Source organism: Rana temporaria, chromosome 4 (assembly GCF_905171775.1).
Source record: "Rana temporaria chromosome 4, aRanTem1.1, whole genome shotgun sequence".
Lineage (NCBI taxonomy): Eukaryota > Metazoa > Chordata > Amphibia > Anura > Ranidae > Rana > Rana temporaria.
The window spans coordinates 466,891,569-466,907,706 of record NC_053492.1 but is presented as its reverse complement, the minus strand read 5'-3'; the positions used below and the strand labels follow the sequence as shown (position 1 = coordinate 466,907,706).

Genomic DNA, 16,138 nt, shown 5'->3' with positions numbered 1-16,138 from the left:
GGGGGCATTCAGAAGGGGACGGGGCATTCAGAAGGGGACGGGGGCATTCAGAAGGGGACGGGGGCATTCAGAAGGGGACGGGGGCATTCAGAAGGGGACAGTGTGGCGGGGCATTCAGAAGGGGACAGTGTGGCGGGGCATTCAGAAGGGGACAGGGACAGAATGGTGTGATGTGGAGGGAGTCTCTGAAAAAGGGATTACATAGGAGGTCTGGGAAACAAAAGGTTAGATGACATGACAGTCTGAACTTCTCAACAAGAAATGGTGAAGAATGGTGCAATGTTCTCAGGAGGCCCAAGACAAAATCTAAGGAGTGCAGGATGGCAGTGCTTAGAGAAGACACAGGAAGGTCAACAGTTTGAAAATGTAGAGGATGAACATTTCAGGTGGGTAGGTAACATCCACGGGGGGCCTTTGTCCATGTCATCTGGATCATGATGGTATGGAAGGGTAACAATGCCTCTTATGTAGTGGATTGTATCTTGCAGTGATTGGAAGTGTGGGGAGGCAGGGTCTTGTTCTGTCCTTTAAGCCAATGACTGCAGCCCCTTTGCTGGGGATGGGTCAGGGGTACTTATTTTCCGATGGTGGGATAATTAAGCCTAAAAAGCACAGAAATAAAAGAAAAAAAAAAAAAACACAACTTACAGCAACCGTGCCAGAGGAAACCCCAAACCCAGTGAAAGGAGGAGCAAGAGCAACAGATAGGTGGATCCCAGGAGAATTGGGGGCATGCGGCCATTGTCATGGGAGAAGGTTCTACCTATAGACGCTAATGCAACATAGTCACCCCCTTAATGACCTAGTCTAATATGGGTGTCCTCAAACTATGGCCTGTGGGTTAGGTATGGGGCACTATTCCGTATTTTACCCTCACCACCGGCTGCCTCGACTACTCATTTATTCAGCTGCAGGAGCTTGCTGCGTACCGCTACTGCAACCCGAAGCTAGAGACTAGTAGCAAAAAACACCAATGGCGATAGGAAAGCTTACAGTCACTGCAGCTTTCCTGCTACTCATCCATTCAGTGCCAGTTTTTTAGGCGGACCTGAACGGGCGCTCCGTGCTCCTCTATGGAGCCACAGATGTCAGCGGTGACATGCCCGCAGACATCCGACCCGCCAAAGTGTGACACAGGAAAACCAGATTTTCCATTCATCTGGCGGATTGGATCAGGTGACAATGGACTCTACGGTTCGTTGTCATCCGATCCCCCATAGGGGAGAATGGCGCTCCGACAGGTCGGTCCCTGCACAGTGTGAAGAGATAGACCTGTCATCCGCCGGTTCAGCGGAGCCGCCCTGTGTAAAAGAGCCCTAAGACCCCTTTCACGCTGGTTCGTTTCGCAGGCGCTATTGGGCTAAAAAAATAGGATTTTTGTACTCACCGTAAAATCCATTTCTCTTTCGTTCATGGACGGACACAGCATCCTTTGACAGTAGGGTTATGCACCTTCCTTCCAGGAGAGTTTATCTCCTGAAGGAAGCGGATATAACCCTAAGGTCAAAGGCTGCTGTGTCCGTCCATGAACGGAAGAGAAAATAGGATTTTTGTACTCACCGTAAAATCCATTTCTCTGAGTTTATGGACGGACACAGCAGCCTTTGACCTTAGGGTTATATCCGCTTCCTTCAGGAGATAAACTCTCCTGGAAGGAAGGTGCATAACCCTACTGTCAAAGGATGCTGTGTCCGTCCATGAACGAAAGAGAAATAGTGCCTGCAAAACGACCTGAAACAGCCGCTGTTGTGTCTCCAGTGTGAAAGCCTCGAGGGCTTTCACACGGAAGCGGTGCGCTAGCAGGACGGTAAAAAAAGTCCTGCTAGCAGCATCTTTGGAGCGGTGAAGGTGCCGTGTGTGTATACCGCTCCTGCCCATTGAAAACAATAGGGCATCGCGGCTATACCACCGGCAAAGCGCCTATGCAGAGGCGCTTGGCAGTGGTTTTTAACCCTTTTCCCGCCTACTGCTGCGAAATTGTCGGTAAAGCGCCGCTAGAAATAGCAGTGCTTTACCACCGATGCCGCCCCGCATGAAAGGGGCCCGAGTGGAGGATAGTCTACCAACAGTGGACCTATGATTACGTATTTATGCAAGGCAAGGAGGGAGCCATTTTTCTAACATGCCAGGAGGTCTTGCTGTGTTCAAGGAATACAATTTATACTAAGACCCCTTTCACATTGGGGCTGCAGCTGCTTTGGCGGTGCTTTTTTGGCCACTAGAGGGGCGCTTTTAACCCCAAAAAAGGGGTTAAAGATGCCCATGTTGCGTCGCTTTTTAAGCTTTTGAGGTGGTTTGAAAGCGTTGCCCATTCTTTTCAAAAGGGCAAGAGTTTGAGGCCCTCAATCCAATATCTAACACCTAGCACTAAAAAAATAAAACAATAGACAGAGGGCGCACCAGCCCTCTAAAAAATGATAAAAGCAAATGATATATTCACAAACACACAGGTGTCAATTTACTAAAGTCAAATAGATTGTGCACTCTACAAGTGCAGTTGCTACAAAGCTTTGTGAAATGAGGGGGAGCTCTGCTTACCCTCATCCAATCATGTGCAAGCAAAAATGTTTAAAAATGTTTCCTTGCATGTGATTGGGTACACTTTGTAAAGCTTGTGAAGCTTCATCTCATTTACCAAGCTCTGGAGCAACTACACTTGCAAAGTTCACAGTCTGTTTGCTTTTAGTAAATCCACCCCATAGTGTCCATAGACATATAGGAAGACCCTTCAGTGTCCAATATGGGAAACGTGTTTCGAGGGGCAGCTCCTCTTCTTCTGAGCCTTTTGAAGAAGGAAGACTTCCCGCTCGAAACATGTTGGCCATATTGGATGCTGAAGGTACAGTCTGTTTGCCTTTAGTAAATACACCCCATCATGACGATAGGCATATCAACTAATCAAGATGTGACCATCGCCAGATTTCCAATGCTAGACTTGTAGCGCGGTAGGACCCTTCAGCGTCCAATATGACTAACGTGTTTCGAATGGGTAGTCTCCCTTCTTCAGAGGAGCTGCCCCTCGAAACACGTTTCTCATACTGGATTGCTGAAGGGTCTTCCCATGCTACAAGTCTAGCGTTGGAAATCTGTTGGTCACATCTTGATTCTTTGGTATGTCCATCGACATGATGGGGTGGATTTACTAAAGGCAAACAGACTACATTCAGCATCCAATATGGCCAACATGTTTTGAGTGGGCAGTCTCTCTTCTTCAATGGGCTCTGAAGAAGAGGAGCTGCCCCTCGAAACATGTTTCCCATATTGGATGCCGAAGGGTCTTCCCATACTAAAAGTCTAGCATTGGAAAACTGGCGAAGTCACATCTTGATTATTTAATATGCCTATTGACACTACGCATTTGCTTTTATGTATCAATATATAGCTAGATTCAGGTAGAGTTAGGTCGGCGTATCAGTAGATACGCTGACCTAACTCGGAATCTGCGCCGATCTAAGTTTAAGTGTATTCTCAAACAGAGATACACTTAAACCTATCTAACATACGATGGCTTGCGCCATCCTATCTTAGGGTGCAATATTTAGGCTGGCCGCTAGGTGGCGCTTCCATTGCGGTCGGCGTAGAATATGTAAATCACTAGATGCGCCTATTCGCGAGCGTACGCCCGGCCGACGCAGTACAGATACGCCGTTTACGCAAGGCATTTTCAGGCGTATAGTTATTCCATCAAATAGTTGGAATAGTAATGTTAAAGTATGGCCGCCGTTCCCGCTTTGAAATTTTTACATCGTTTCCGTAAGTCGTCCGTAAATAGGGATTTACGTCCACGTCGAAATCAATAGGACCGTGCGGCGTACTTAGCCGCAATGCACACTGGGAAATTTAGGCGGACGGCGCATGCGCCGTTCCAAAAAAACGTCAAGTCAAAGCAAATTATCATAAAACACGCCCCCTTCAGCCTATTTTGAATTAGGCGCGTTTGCGCCCGCCGCATTTTCCGATACGCCGCCATAAGTTAGGAGGCAAGTACTTTGAGAATACAGTACTTGCCTCTCTGACTTAAGGCGGCGTAGCGTAAATAAGCTACGCTACGCCGCCTTACAGTTGCGCGCCCCTACCTGAATCTAGCTAATAGTGTTTATGAAGGTAATGAGCTAGGCCGTTGCACCCTCTGTTGTTTTTTTTAGCGACGCATGCGAAGGGACACCCACAGTCCTAGGAGGGCGGCAAGGCAATACAGCGCCAGGCCATAGGTTGGAACAGGGGATAACCTACCAAACTCTAAGCATCACATTCCAGCCCACAAGGATGTTTTTACGGTAAAATCCATCACCCAAAGCAGGCTTCTCCCAGATAATTGAAATGTCCCGTATCTTGTTGTGTGGGACTACAGGGGAACTGGGTCGTTAGTCTTACCACATACCCCCACCCGAGAGGACAGAATAAAAAGGAGAGCAGAGACAGCCAAGCAGGACATAAAAGGAGGACCCCATTATTATAGAGGAGCTGAGTATACAGCCCACCATCACAAGTCCAGGAGCGAACCAAAACATCCATGAGCACAGGACGAGAGACACACCACACGTCAGGAACACAAGGTCCAAAATAAAAAAGGAAGGGGGGGGGGGGGGGGGGCACAGATCATGGACAGCATATCACATAGGGTGTTAGAAAAGAAAAAAAAAAACATGCTACATACGGGAACGGCAGATGCATCATTTGGGAGGAGATTAAAAGGACGAGAAAAGCAAGGACGGGGGACAACTTAGAGGGGGGGATTGGTATAGACTGTGGTGTGGTGAATGTTTGAGGACAGGAAAGGGTACGGTGGCAATACAGGCAGTGCAGGTAGGACACAAAGCTGGAGGTTATATAGGATTAGGGAGGGGGAGGGGAGAGGGTTGCCATTACAAGTAAACAGGTTCAAGGAAATGTTAAGTGTTTCCAGTCTAAGGATTGCAGAAGAAGCATCTATTTACCTAAAACAGAAAAATGCAGCCAACACGGATAACACATCATTCATTGAACACACCTTTATGGTTCACTGTCTGCACCCTAAACATTAGAGGGTATCTCAGCCTAGCTCGCTCAAGTGTCCACGGCAGGCACTTCTCTTATTCATCCACACTGTCCACCCACACACTAAACTTATTATACAGGATTAATAGAGAGCAGCGCTCCTCCCCTTATGGGAGAGTCAGAACCCTCCCCCCACACATACGTCCTCCACCTATGGAGGATCAGAACCATCATCGACACACATCCACTTAGAGGGGAGCAGAACCATCCTTCCCTGCACATATGTTCTCCACCTATGGGGGATCAGAACCCTCCCATGCACATATGTGCTCCACCTATGGGGGATCAGAACCCTCCCATGCACATATGTGCTCCACCTATGGGGGATCAGAACCCTCCCATGCACATATGTGCTCCCCCCAAGGGCTGTCAGATGCTTCCCATGCACATGTGTCCTCCACCTATTGGGGAATCGGAACCCCCCCCCCCCCCTCCTTCACACAAATTCTCCACCTATGGTGGATCAGAACCCTCCCAGGCACATATGTGCTCCCCCCAAGGGCTGTCAGATCCTTCCCATGCACATGTGTCCTCCACCTATTGGGGATTTGAACCCCCCCCCCCTCCTTCACAGAAATTCTCCATCTATGGTGGATCAGAACCCTCCCATGCACATATGTGCTCCACCTATGGGGGATCAGAACCCTCCCATGCACATATGTGCTCCACCTATGGGGGATCAGAACCCTCCCATGCACATATGTGCTCCCCCCAAGGGCTGTCAGATGCTTCCCATGCACATGTGTCCTCCACCTATTGGGGAATCGGAACCCCCCCCCCCCCCTCCTTCACACAAATTCTCCACCTATGGTGGATCAGAACCCTCCCAGGCACATATGTGCTCCCCCCAAGGGCTGTCAGATCCTTCCCATGCACATGTGTCCTCCACCTATTGGGGATTTGAACCCCCCCCCCCCTCCTTCACAGAAATTCTCCATCTATGGTGGATCAGAACCCTCCCATGCACATATGTCCTCCACCTATGGGGTGTTAGATCCTTCCCATGCACATATGTCCTCCACCTATGGGGTGTTAGATCCTTCCCATGCACATATGTGCTCCCCCCAAGGGCTGTCAGATCCTTCCCATGCACGTGTCCTCCACCTATTGGGGATCGGACCCCCCCCCCCCACACACAAATTCTCCACCTATGGTGGATCAGAACCCTCCCATGCACATATGTCCTCCACCTATGGGGGGGGGGGGATCGTAACCCACCCCTGCACACAAATTCTCCACCTATGGGGCATCAAAACCCTCCCATGCAAATATGTCCTCTACCTATTGGGGGGTGGGGTGTGGGATACCTCCCATGCACACATGTCCTCCATCGATGGGGGAAGAACAGAATCCTCCCCTGCACACAAATCTTCCATCTATGGGGAACCAGAACCCTCAACCTGCACATATGTCCTCCACCTATGGGGGATCGGAACCCTCCCATGCACATATGTCCTCTATCAATGGGGATCAGAATCCTCCCCTGCACACAAATCTTCAACCTGTGGGGAACCAGAACCCACCCACTGCACATATGTCCTCCACCCAATGCTGTATCTTGGCCTAGGCCAACAAAGCCCAGGCCTAAGGGGACACTTTGCAGGGGGGCCTAACCCTATCTGCTGGCCCAATGCGTTATTTAACCACTTAAGCCCCGGACCATATTGCTGGTCAAGGACCAGAGCACTTTTTGCGATTCGGCACTGCGTCGCTTTAACTGACAATTGCGCGGTCGTGCGACGTGACTCCCAAACAAAATTGGCGTCCTTCTTTTCCCACAAATAGAGCTTTCTTTTGGTGGTATTTGATCACCTCTGCGGTTTTTAGTTTTTGCGCTATAAACAAAAAGAGCGAAATTTTGAAAAAAAAAAAAAAAAGAATATTTTTTACCATAATAAATATCCCCCAACAATATATATATACATTTTTTTCCCTCAGTTTGGGCCCTATACGTATTCTTCTACATATTCTTCGTAAAAAAAAAAAAAAAAATCGCAATAAGCGTTTATTGATTGGTTTGCGCAAAAGTTATAGCGTTTACAAAATAGGGGGTATTTTTATGGCATTTTTATTAATATTTTTTTTTTTACTAGTACTGGCGGCGATCAGAGATTTTTTTTCCGGTACTGCGACATTATGGTGGACACTTTTGACACATTTTTATAGCGATCAGTGCAATAAAAATGCATTGATTACTATAAAAATGCCACTGGCAGGGAAGGGGTTAACACTAGGGGACGGGGAAGGGGTTAAGTATGTTCCCTGGGTGTGTTCTAACTGTAGGGGGGGTGGATTCACTAGGGGAAATGACTGATCTTCTGTTCATACACTGTATGCATTTCTCCCCTGACAGGACCGGGAGCTGTGTGTTTACAGACACAGCTCCTGGTCCCCGCTCTGTAACGAGCGAACGCGGGTGCCTGGCGGTGATCGTGACCGATCGGGCACGCGCGCGGAGTCAGGCGCGGGCCCCTATTGGCTGCTGGGAGAGAGGACGTATAGCTACGTGCTCTCGTCCAGCAGAGCCGACCTGCCGCCGTATAACTGCGGCGGCTGGTCGGCAAGCAGTTAAGGGTATTTTAGTAGGTGAATATGAGAACTTCCACCACTGGAACGGTCTTATCACTTGGCACTGGCATTTGTTCTGACATCAGTTTGAGATGTTTCAGTGATCATTCATCGACGGGTGCACTCGACCTCCTCCTGACCTACATTTACCTGTACTTCATGCAGATTTTGAATTCCAATAGACTTGCAAAAGGTATAGAAAACCTACTTGGAGCAAGCAAAAGCCTTTCACAACCGGCCGCTGCGTTGGTGGAGCATAAAGAGGAAGGGGTGTGGTTTACAGATAACAGGGTGGACCCTTAATCAGGAAGGGGTGTGTCATATTTAACTTGGGGTGCACAAGTTTAGTCAGGCCTGGGGCAGCACAAAACCTAAATACACCACTGACGCAGACTAGGCTATGTAATAAACGGTTTTCTAAGCTGTCGCAAAATAAAACAGACAACAGAACTGTACAATTATATTTAGGAGAGCAAACACGCATCCTCACACCGGGGCCGACACACAATCCTCCACACACCGCGGCCGGACACGCAATCCTTCCCACACCGCAGCCGGACACGCAATCCTCCCCACACCGCGGCCGGACACGCAATCCTGCACATACCACAGCCGGACACGCAATCCTCCACACACCGCGGCCGGACACGCAATCCTCCACACACCGCGGCCGGACACGCATTCCTCCACACACCGCGGCCGGACACGCATTCCTCCACACACCGCGGCCGGACACGCATTCCTCCACACATCGCGGCCGCACACGCATTGCCACACACTGCGGCCGGACGCGCACTCCCACAATCCAGCACACCATCCACACTGCATACAGAAGACAGGAGGCAGCGGTGTTATGACAGGGTGGGGGACATGCAGGAGACCATTATGGCTCTTGGTGAAACAATCATAAAAAGTGACCACCAGCTGCCCTGACACACACACACAGCGAGGGAGGGGGGCTCCACCCAACTTTGTAGACAGTCAATTGATCTTTCCTGGTCTCTCAGACAGGATCGGCACCCCCCTCATGCAGGGCAGATAACACACAGCTGTGCAAAACACTGTAGTGCAGGGGGTCTCAAACTGGCAGCCCTCTAGCTGTTGCAAAACTACAAGTCCCATCATGCCACTACCTGTGGGAGTCATGCATGTAACCGTCAGCCTTGCAATGCCTCATGGGACTTGTAGTTTTGCAACAGCTGGAGGGCCGCCAGTTTGAGACCTCTCCTGTAGTGGATAACAATGGGACATGTATATTCCAGACCATGAGGCATTTCTATGTTGAAAAGTACAAACAACAGGAATGAGAGCAGACGAGAAGTGCCCAGCTGTGTGCAATCGGCAATCCTAATAGAATATTCTTCCTGCTGAGGGCTCTGTAGGTGGAGTATTTGGGGTGGAGCACAACTGCCCTCCCTCTTCTTGCTGCGCTCCTGGATGTCATGATGAGGGTCTGTACTTACCCCGCTCCACTGCACGTCTCCCATACTCACTTCTTCTGCCCCCTCTGTGCCACTCTCGTACTTCACACTACTCCGGCCCGATTCGCGCCCTTTTCTTCGTTGTTCGGGGGTCTCGCCATCTTTTAGAAGTTGGGCAACTTTAGTTTGATTGACAGGATCTAGTCCCTAGACACAGAAAAGGAACATGGTGAAGGGAGCAGATCATCCTCCCCATTCCAGACGTATCGGAGCTCAATTATGGACGTCTCCCACCCCACCCATCAGTCAGGACCTCTTGTGCCCACTCAGGATGTCTCCGATGGTGGGGGAAGAAATGGGCTACCTGACCAAGGAGTTTCCCCTCACCTGTCGGCGGGACCGCATTGCGCACTCTTCCAGAGTCTCTGCTGCTTCCAGCTTGCCCTGGCGCCGGTATAACGCTCCGAGGTTTCGAAGGGTGGTGTTTACTGTCGGGCTGGGGGGAAATGTAGATACAGATCATAAAATATTCCAAATATATTGTTTACAAACATTATGATTATATAGGTGAAGAGTAGATGAAGAAAATGTATAAGAATACGCCTAGGATCACTGGGTAGGACACAAAGCAGGACTGTGAAAGCTCATGGGATCAGTGGGTAGTAGCAGCACACAATGAAGGGCTATGACAGCTCAGTGGTTACGATTCCAAAATACAGAGACAGCAAACACCAAGCAGTGGTTAATGCAATAAATAAGTTTGGGGGCATTAGAATTTCTATTATTACATTACACATTAGGGGCAAAGACCTGAATAGAAGACACTTACCTGTTTACTCTGCAAGCTTTGTACCAACCCCCATATTCAGAATACGGTGTACTGTCATTGTGAGGGGCCTGATAAAAAAAACAGACACAAAAGGGTTCATGAGACAGACAGAAACATAGCTTCAGAGACAGGTACGGGGCAGCAAGTGGAACACACAGGTGGGGGGGGGGCGTCAAGTGAGTGGCACACACAGGAGGGGGGAACGGCAAGTGAGTGGCACACACAGGAGGGGGGACCGGCAAGTGGCACACACAGGAGGAGGGGGTGGGGGACCGGCAAGTGGCGCGCGCACACAGGAGGGTGGGGGACCGGCAAGTGCCGCGCGCACACAGGAGGGTGGGGGACCGGCAAGTGGCGCGCGCACACAGGAGGGTGGGGGTACCCAACAAAAGGCAGACAAGGGGGGGAACCCCACCAAGAGGCAGACAAGGGGGGGAACCCCACCAAGAGGCAGACAAGGGGGGGAACCCCAACAAGAGGCAGACAAGGGGGGGAACCCCACCAAGAGGCAGACAGACACAGGGGGGGAACCCCACCAAGAGGCAGACAAAGGGGGGGAACCCCACCAAGAGGCAGACAGACACAGGGGGGGAACCCCACCAAGAGGCAGGCAGACACAGGGGGGGAACCCCACCAAGAGGCAGACAGACACAGGGGGGGAACCCCACCAAGAGGCAGACAAAGGGGGGGAACCCCACCAAGAGGCAGACAGACACAGGGGGGGAACCCCACCAAGGAGGCAGGCAGACACAGGGGGGGGAACCCCACCAAGAGGCAGGCAGACACAGGGGGGGAACCCCACCAAGAGGCAGGCAGACACAGGGGGGAACCCCACCAAGAGGCAGGCAGACACAGGGGGGGACCCCACCAAGAGGCAGACAGGGCGGGGGGGGGGGGGGGGGGTGCACCAAAACGCAGACACTGGGACCAGAAAGCTTTTTTGAGGACTGGGATCACTAATGTCACAGATAAGGTGGAAAGCCAGGCTCCGATATCTGGATTTCCTGTATTGCTAAACACACCGATGACAGGCTCGGGGAGCCTGCAGTTCTCACCTTGCTCATCTCTTCTCTTTCCTCTGCATGCATCCAGATGGGCTTGTGATCATCTGCAAGACAGAGAACAGGGGGTATTGCCATGTAGGAAACATGGAATTATCAGCAGTGAGGGACTGGACTAGAACTTACCATCCACTGAGCCAAACTCTTTTACGTGAGCCTGTGTCAGGATGTCCTTGTACAACTGTTCAGCCGCCTTATACTTCCCTTGTTTCAGGTAACAGGAGGCCTGAGTAAGAGAGATCAGAGATAAAAGGATAAGCAAGTCATTCCAACACAACATACCGGATCCCTTCATTCAACGCGCCAGGACCCTTTAACACAACCCACCGCTAAGGAAACGCATTGGAACCCTTCACACAACACTAGTAATAGAACACACTGGATGCTTTCACATCACACGCCACTAATAGAACAAAGCATATCCCAACACAACAGTGTCGAATCCCTCACATTACACACCTGAAGGTTCTCTCACAGCGGCTGCGGATTCCAGAATGCCATGTATTGCCTATGGAAGGAGGCACCCTTCTCCCCATGCATTGCCTTAGGAAGGAGGCACCCTTCTCCCCATGCATTGCCTTAGGAAGGAGGCACCCTTCTCCCCATGCATTGCCTTAGGAAGGAGGCACCCTTCTCCCCATGTATTGCCTATGGAAGGAGGCACCCTTCTCCCCATGTATTGCCTATGGAAGGAGGCACTCTTCTCCCCATGTATTGCCTATGGAAGGAGGCACTCTTCTCCCCATGTATTGCCTATGGAAGGAGGCACTCTTCTCCCCCATGTATTGCCTATGGAAGGAGGCACCCTTCTCCCCATGTATTGCCTATGGAAGGAGGCACTCTTCTCCCCATGTATTGCCTATGAAAGGAGGCACACTTCTCCCCATGCATTGCCTTAGGAAGGAGGCACCCTTCTCCCCATGTATTGCCTATGGAAGGAGGCACCCTTCTCCCCATGTATTGCCTATGGAAGGAGGCACCCTTCTCCCCATGTATTGCCTATGGAAGGAGGCACCCTTCTCCCCATGTATTGCCTATGGAAGGAGGCACCCTTCTCCCCATGTATTGCCTATGGAAGGAGGCACCCTTCTCCCCATGTATTGCCTATGGAAGGAGGCACCCTTCTCCCCATGTATTGCCTATGGAAGGAGGCACCCTTCTCCCCATGTATTGCCTATGGAAGGAGGCACCCTTCTCCCCATGTATTGCCTATGGAAGGAGGCACCCTTCTCCCCATGTATTGCCTATGGAAGGAGGCACCCTTCTCCCCATGTATTGCCTATGGAAGGAGGCACCCTTCTCCCCATGTATTGCCTATGGAAGGAGGCACCCTTCTCCCCATGTATTGCCTATGGAAGGAGGCACCCTCCTCCCCATGTATTGCCTACGGAAGGAGGCACCCTCCTCCCCATGTATTGCCTATGGAAGGAGGCACCCTCCTCCCCATGTATTGCCTACGGAAGGAGGCACCCTCCTCCCCATGTATTGCCTACGGAAGGAGGCACCCTTCTCCCCATGCATTATCTGTAAAGGGAGCCCCCTCCCCTACATTCAGCAAAAGAAAACTCACTCATGAAGAGCATCCCTCATATCATCATGCCCACCATACCCCAACCTACCAGGACGTATTTTAGGCCCCAGGTGAACATAGCCACACCCTATATCCCTTTACATTCGGTGCCATTTAAAGACAACCAGCATCAAACACACACCAGGTTATTCTTTGTTTTGGCAACATTTGGGTCGTCAGGACCGAGTCGGGCTTGGTAAATCTCCAAAGCACGGCAGTAGTAGTACTCCACTTCATCGTACTTTCCCTGGTTCTGACACAGGAGAGCAAGATTGTTCAGCTGTTTCGCCACATCTGGATGATCCTTCCCGAGGACCTGAAAGCAAAAACAACACAATCTAAGCATGAGGAGGAAAGAGGGAGTCTGATCAGAGCAGGGCACACGTAGCTGGGTGAGAGACCAAAGACCAGTGCATGCCTGACAGGCTGAGGAGGACAAGAGCCGGGGCATGCGCCAAAGGGGGGCAGAAGGCCAACGACCGGGGCATGCGCCACAGGGGGGGCAGAAGGCCAACGACCGGGGCATGCGCCACAGGGGGGGCAGAAGGCCAACGACCGGGGCATGCGCCACAGGGGGGGGGCAGAAGGCCAACGACCGGGGGATGCGCCACAGGGGGGGCAGAAGGCCAACGACCGGGGCATGCCCCACAGGGGGGGCAGAAGGCCAACGACCGGGGCATGCGCCACAAGGGTAGTACACATGGCAGGGACAGCAGGTCACATGTTGCAAGAGCCACACACAGACCTGGAGAATAAGACGGAGTATATATTTTTTTGGGTTGTGGGTAGTATAACCACTTAACAACCGAGGACGTCATACGACGTCCTCGACTTTGTACGGTGATATTTGAATGATGGGTGCGGCTACAGGCATCATTCAGATATCACCGTCTTCAGCCACTCAGATTCTCCGCACGATAAGAATGATCAAAGGGCAGTTCCGCCGCTTGATCGTTCTTATAGGCAGCGGGAGGGGACGTCCCCCCCCCTCCACCATCCGGTGCTTCTCCGGGCTCTCCCGTGCCATCGGGGCCCGGAGAGCGAATCGGCCGGCGCTGTCTGGGAAGCATAGAGATGACTGGGGACCAGATCAGATGGTCACCAGTCATCTCTATGACTGTCGGAGGCCCGGGCGCGACGTTATGACGTCACGCCCGTTACCCGGAAGTAAACAAAGCCGCAATCGCGGCCGTCGGCGTGAATTTTTTTCCACGATCTCATGCTTGTAAGCCTGAGGACCTGTCACACTGATTCCTAGTACAAGGGATTTTTACATTTCTTGTAATAGGAATAAAAGTGTTAAAAAAATAAATAAAAATTAAAAAAAAAGTGTGAAAATAAAAAAAATAAGTAAAATAAAATTAAATTTTTTTTTTTTTTAAACGCCCTGTCCCCGGTAGCTCGCGCGCAGAAACCAACACGCATGCAAGTCCCGCCCACATATGTAAACGCCGTTCAAACCCCACATGTGAGGTGTTGTCGCGTGCGTTAGAGTGTGTGCAACAATTCTAGCACTAGACCTTCTCTGTAACTCGAAAATAGTAACCTGTAAAAAAAAATCTTAAAGCGTCGCCTATGGAGATTTTTAAATTACCGAAGTTTGGCCGCCATTCCACGAGTGTGCGCAATTTTAAAGCGTGACATGTTAGGTATCTATTTACTCGGCGTAACATCATCTTTCACATTATACAAAAAATTTGGGCTAACTTTACTGTTTTGTTATTTTTTAAATTCATGAAAAATTTCGATTTTTACATGAAGGAAAGAAGTGCCAAAATAGGCCCGGTGGTCAAGTGGATAAAAGCCATTAGCACATAGAGTCTGGTTTTACCTTCTCTCGGATTTCCAGCGCTCTCTTGCACAGAGGTTCCGCCTCTCGATATTTTCCACGCTTGCCATACAAGACTGCCAGGTTATTTAGAGTTGCTGCCACCTACAAAAAAATAAATAAAAATTCAACCTTGAACTCTGTAAATTTTCAAGGGCCCCAGGTTATCATTCATCTAGAAATGCCCGGCGCGCCATCCTGTCCATCAACAAGGAAAGATCTTATCAGACATTAACCACTTAAGCCCCGGACCTTTAGGCAGCTAAATGCCCAGGCCAGGTTTTGCGATTCGGCACTGTGACGCTTTAACAGACAATTGCGCGGTCGTGCGATGTGGCTCCCAAACAAAATTTACATCTTTTTCCCCACGAATAGAGCTTTCTTTTGGTGGTATTTGATCACCTCTGCGTTTTTTATTTTTTGCGCTATAAACAAAAATAGAGCGACAATTTTGAAAAAAAAAATGCAATATTTTTTACTTTTTGCTATAATAAATATCCCCCAAAAACATATAACATTTTTTTCCCCCTCAGTTTAGGCCGATACGTATACTTCTACCTATTTTTGGTAAAAAAATAAAATAAAATAGCAATAAGCGTTTATCGATTGGTTTGCGCAAAATTTATAGCGTTTACAAAATAGGGGATAGTTTTATTGCATTTTTATTTTTTACTACTAATGGCGGCGATCAGCGATTTTTTTTCGTGACTGCGACATTATGGCGGACACTTCGGACAATTTTGACACATTTTTGGGACCATTGTCATTTTCACAGCAAAAAATGCATTTAAATTGCATTGTTTATTGTGAAAATGACAGTTGCAGTTTGGGAGTTAACCACAGGGGGCGCTGAAGGAGTTATGTTTCACCTAGTGTGTGTTTACAACTGTAGGGGGGTGTGGCTGTAGGAGTGACGTCATCGATTGTGTCTCCCTAATAAAGGGGATCACTCGATCGATACGCCGCCACAGTGAAGCACGGGGAAGCTGTGTTTACATACGGCTCTCCCCGTTCTTCAGCTCCGTGGAGCGATCGCGACGGAGCGGCTATAAACGAATAGTCGTGCCCTCATCCCGGATCGCTCCCACACGATTTCCGACTGCCGCATGTACCAGGTGGGGGGAGGGGGCTCCCGATCGGACCCCCGACCCGCGGAAAGGCAGGGACATACATGTACTCCCATCTGCCTGTACGTGCCATTCTGTGGACGTATATGTACATGCGACGGTCGTTAAGTGGTTAACCTACTGACCTGGAGGCCTCACTAAGGAAAATCTCTTGATTCCCCCCATCAACACGGTCAACTGCCAGCAGTAATTGTATGTAAAAAATCTGACAGGCTGGCTGTATCGATGGATCAACTTGGGTACAGTCAGTGTGCCCATACATGGACTGAATCTTGACCAGTCTCTGCTAAACAGGACGAATTCTGATCCAAGTATGGCCAGCTTAAACCATCATCTAGGGAAAGAGATATCACTGCTCCAGGTAGATCAGATTGAAATGAATCTCTCCTCCAGATTAGAAGCCACAGGTACTGGCAACGTGTATAGCAATGAGGATGAGAGAAAGAACTGACGCGTTTCACACTAACAGTGCTTAATCATAGCTATGATTAAAGGAACACTAATAGCTAGATTCAGAGAGAGTTAGGCCGGCGTATCAGTAGATACGCCGACCTAACTCAGAATCTGCGCCGACCTAAGTTTAAGTGTATTCTCAAACAGAGATACGCTTAAACATATCTAAGATACGACGGCTTGCGCCGTCCTATCTTAGGTTGCAATATTTCTGCTGGCCGCTAGGTGGCGCTTCTATTGCGGT

At 50.0% G+C, this 16,138-nt stretch overlaps 1 protein-coding gene across 3 annotated transcripts in view; it reads right to left on the bottom strand.

The window, feature by feature from the left end:
* The window catches only part of KLC4 (kinesin light chain 4), a 59,706-nt gene that overhangs the window by 22,693 nt on the left and 20,875 nt on the right, over positions 1-16,138 (bottom strand). Inside the window, exons 6-13 of one of the 3 annotated variants that reach the window (XM_040351714.1) lie at positions 14,318-14,419; positions 12,629-12,802; positions 11,043-11,142; positions 10,911-10,963; positions 9,856-9,923; positions 9,414-9,522; positions 9,099-9,233; positions 81-602 (exon numbers count right to left, since the gene is read on the bottom strand). In XM_040351714.1, coding sequence (XP_040207648.1) covers positions 597-602; positions 9,099-9,233; positions 9,414-9,522; positions 9,856-9,923; positions 10,911-10,963; positions 11,043-11,142; positions 12,629-12,802; positions 14,318-14,419 — 747 coding nt within the window. In that variant the 3' untranslated portion in view covers positions 81-596. Of the gene's footprint in view, positions 1-80; positions 603-9,068; positions 9,234-9,413; positions 9,523-9,855; positions 9,924-10,910; positions 10,964-11,042; positions 11,143-12,628; positions 12,803-14,317; positions 14,420-16,138 lie in introns of those variants that run through there. The other 2 variants (XM_040351712.1, XM_040351713.1) reach the window with 2 other exon arrangements.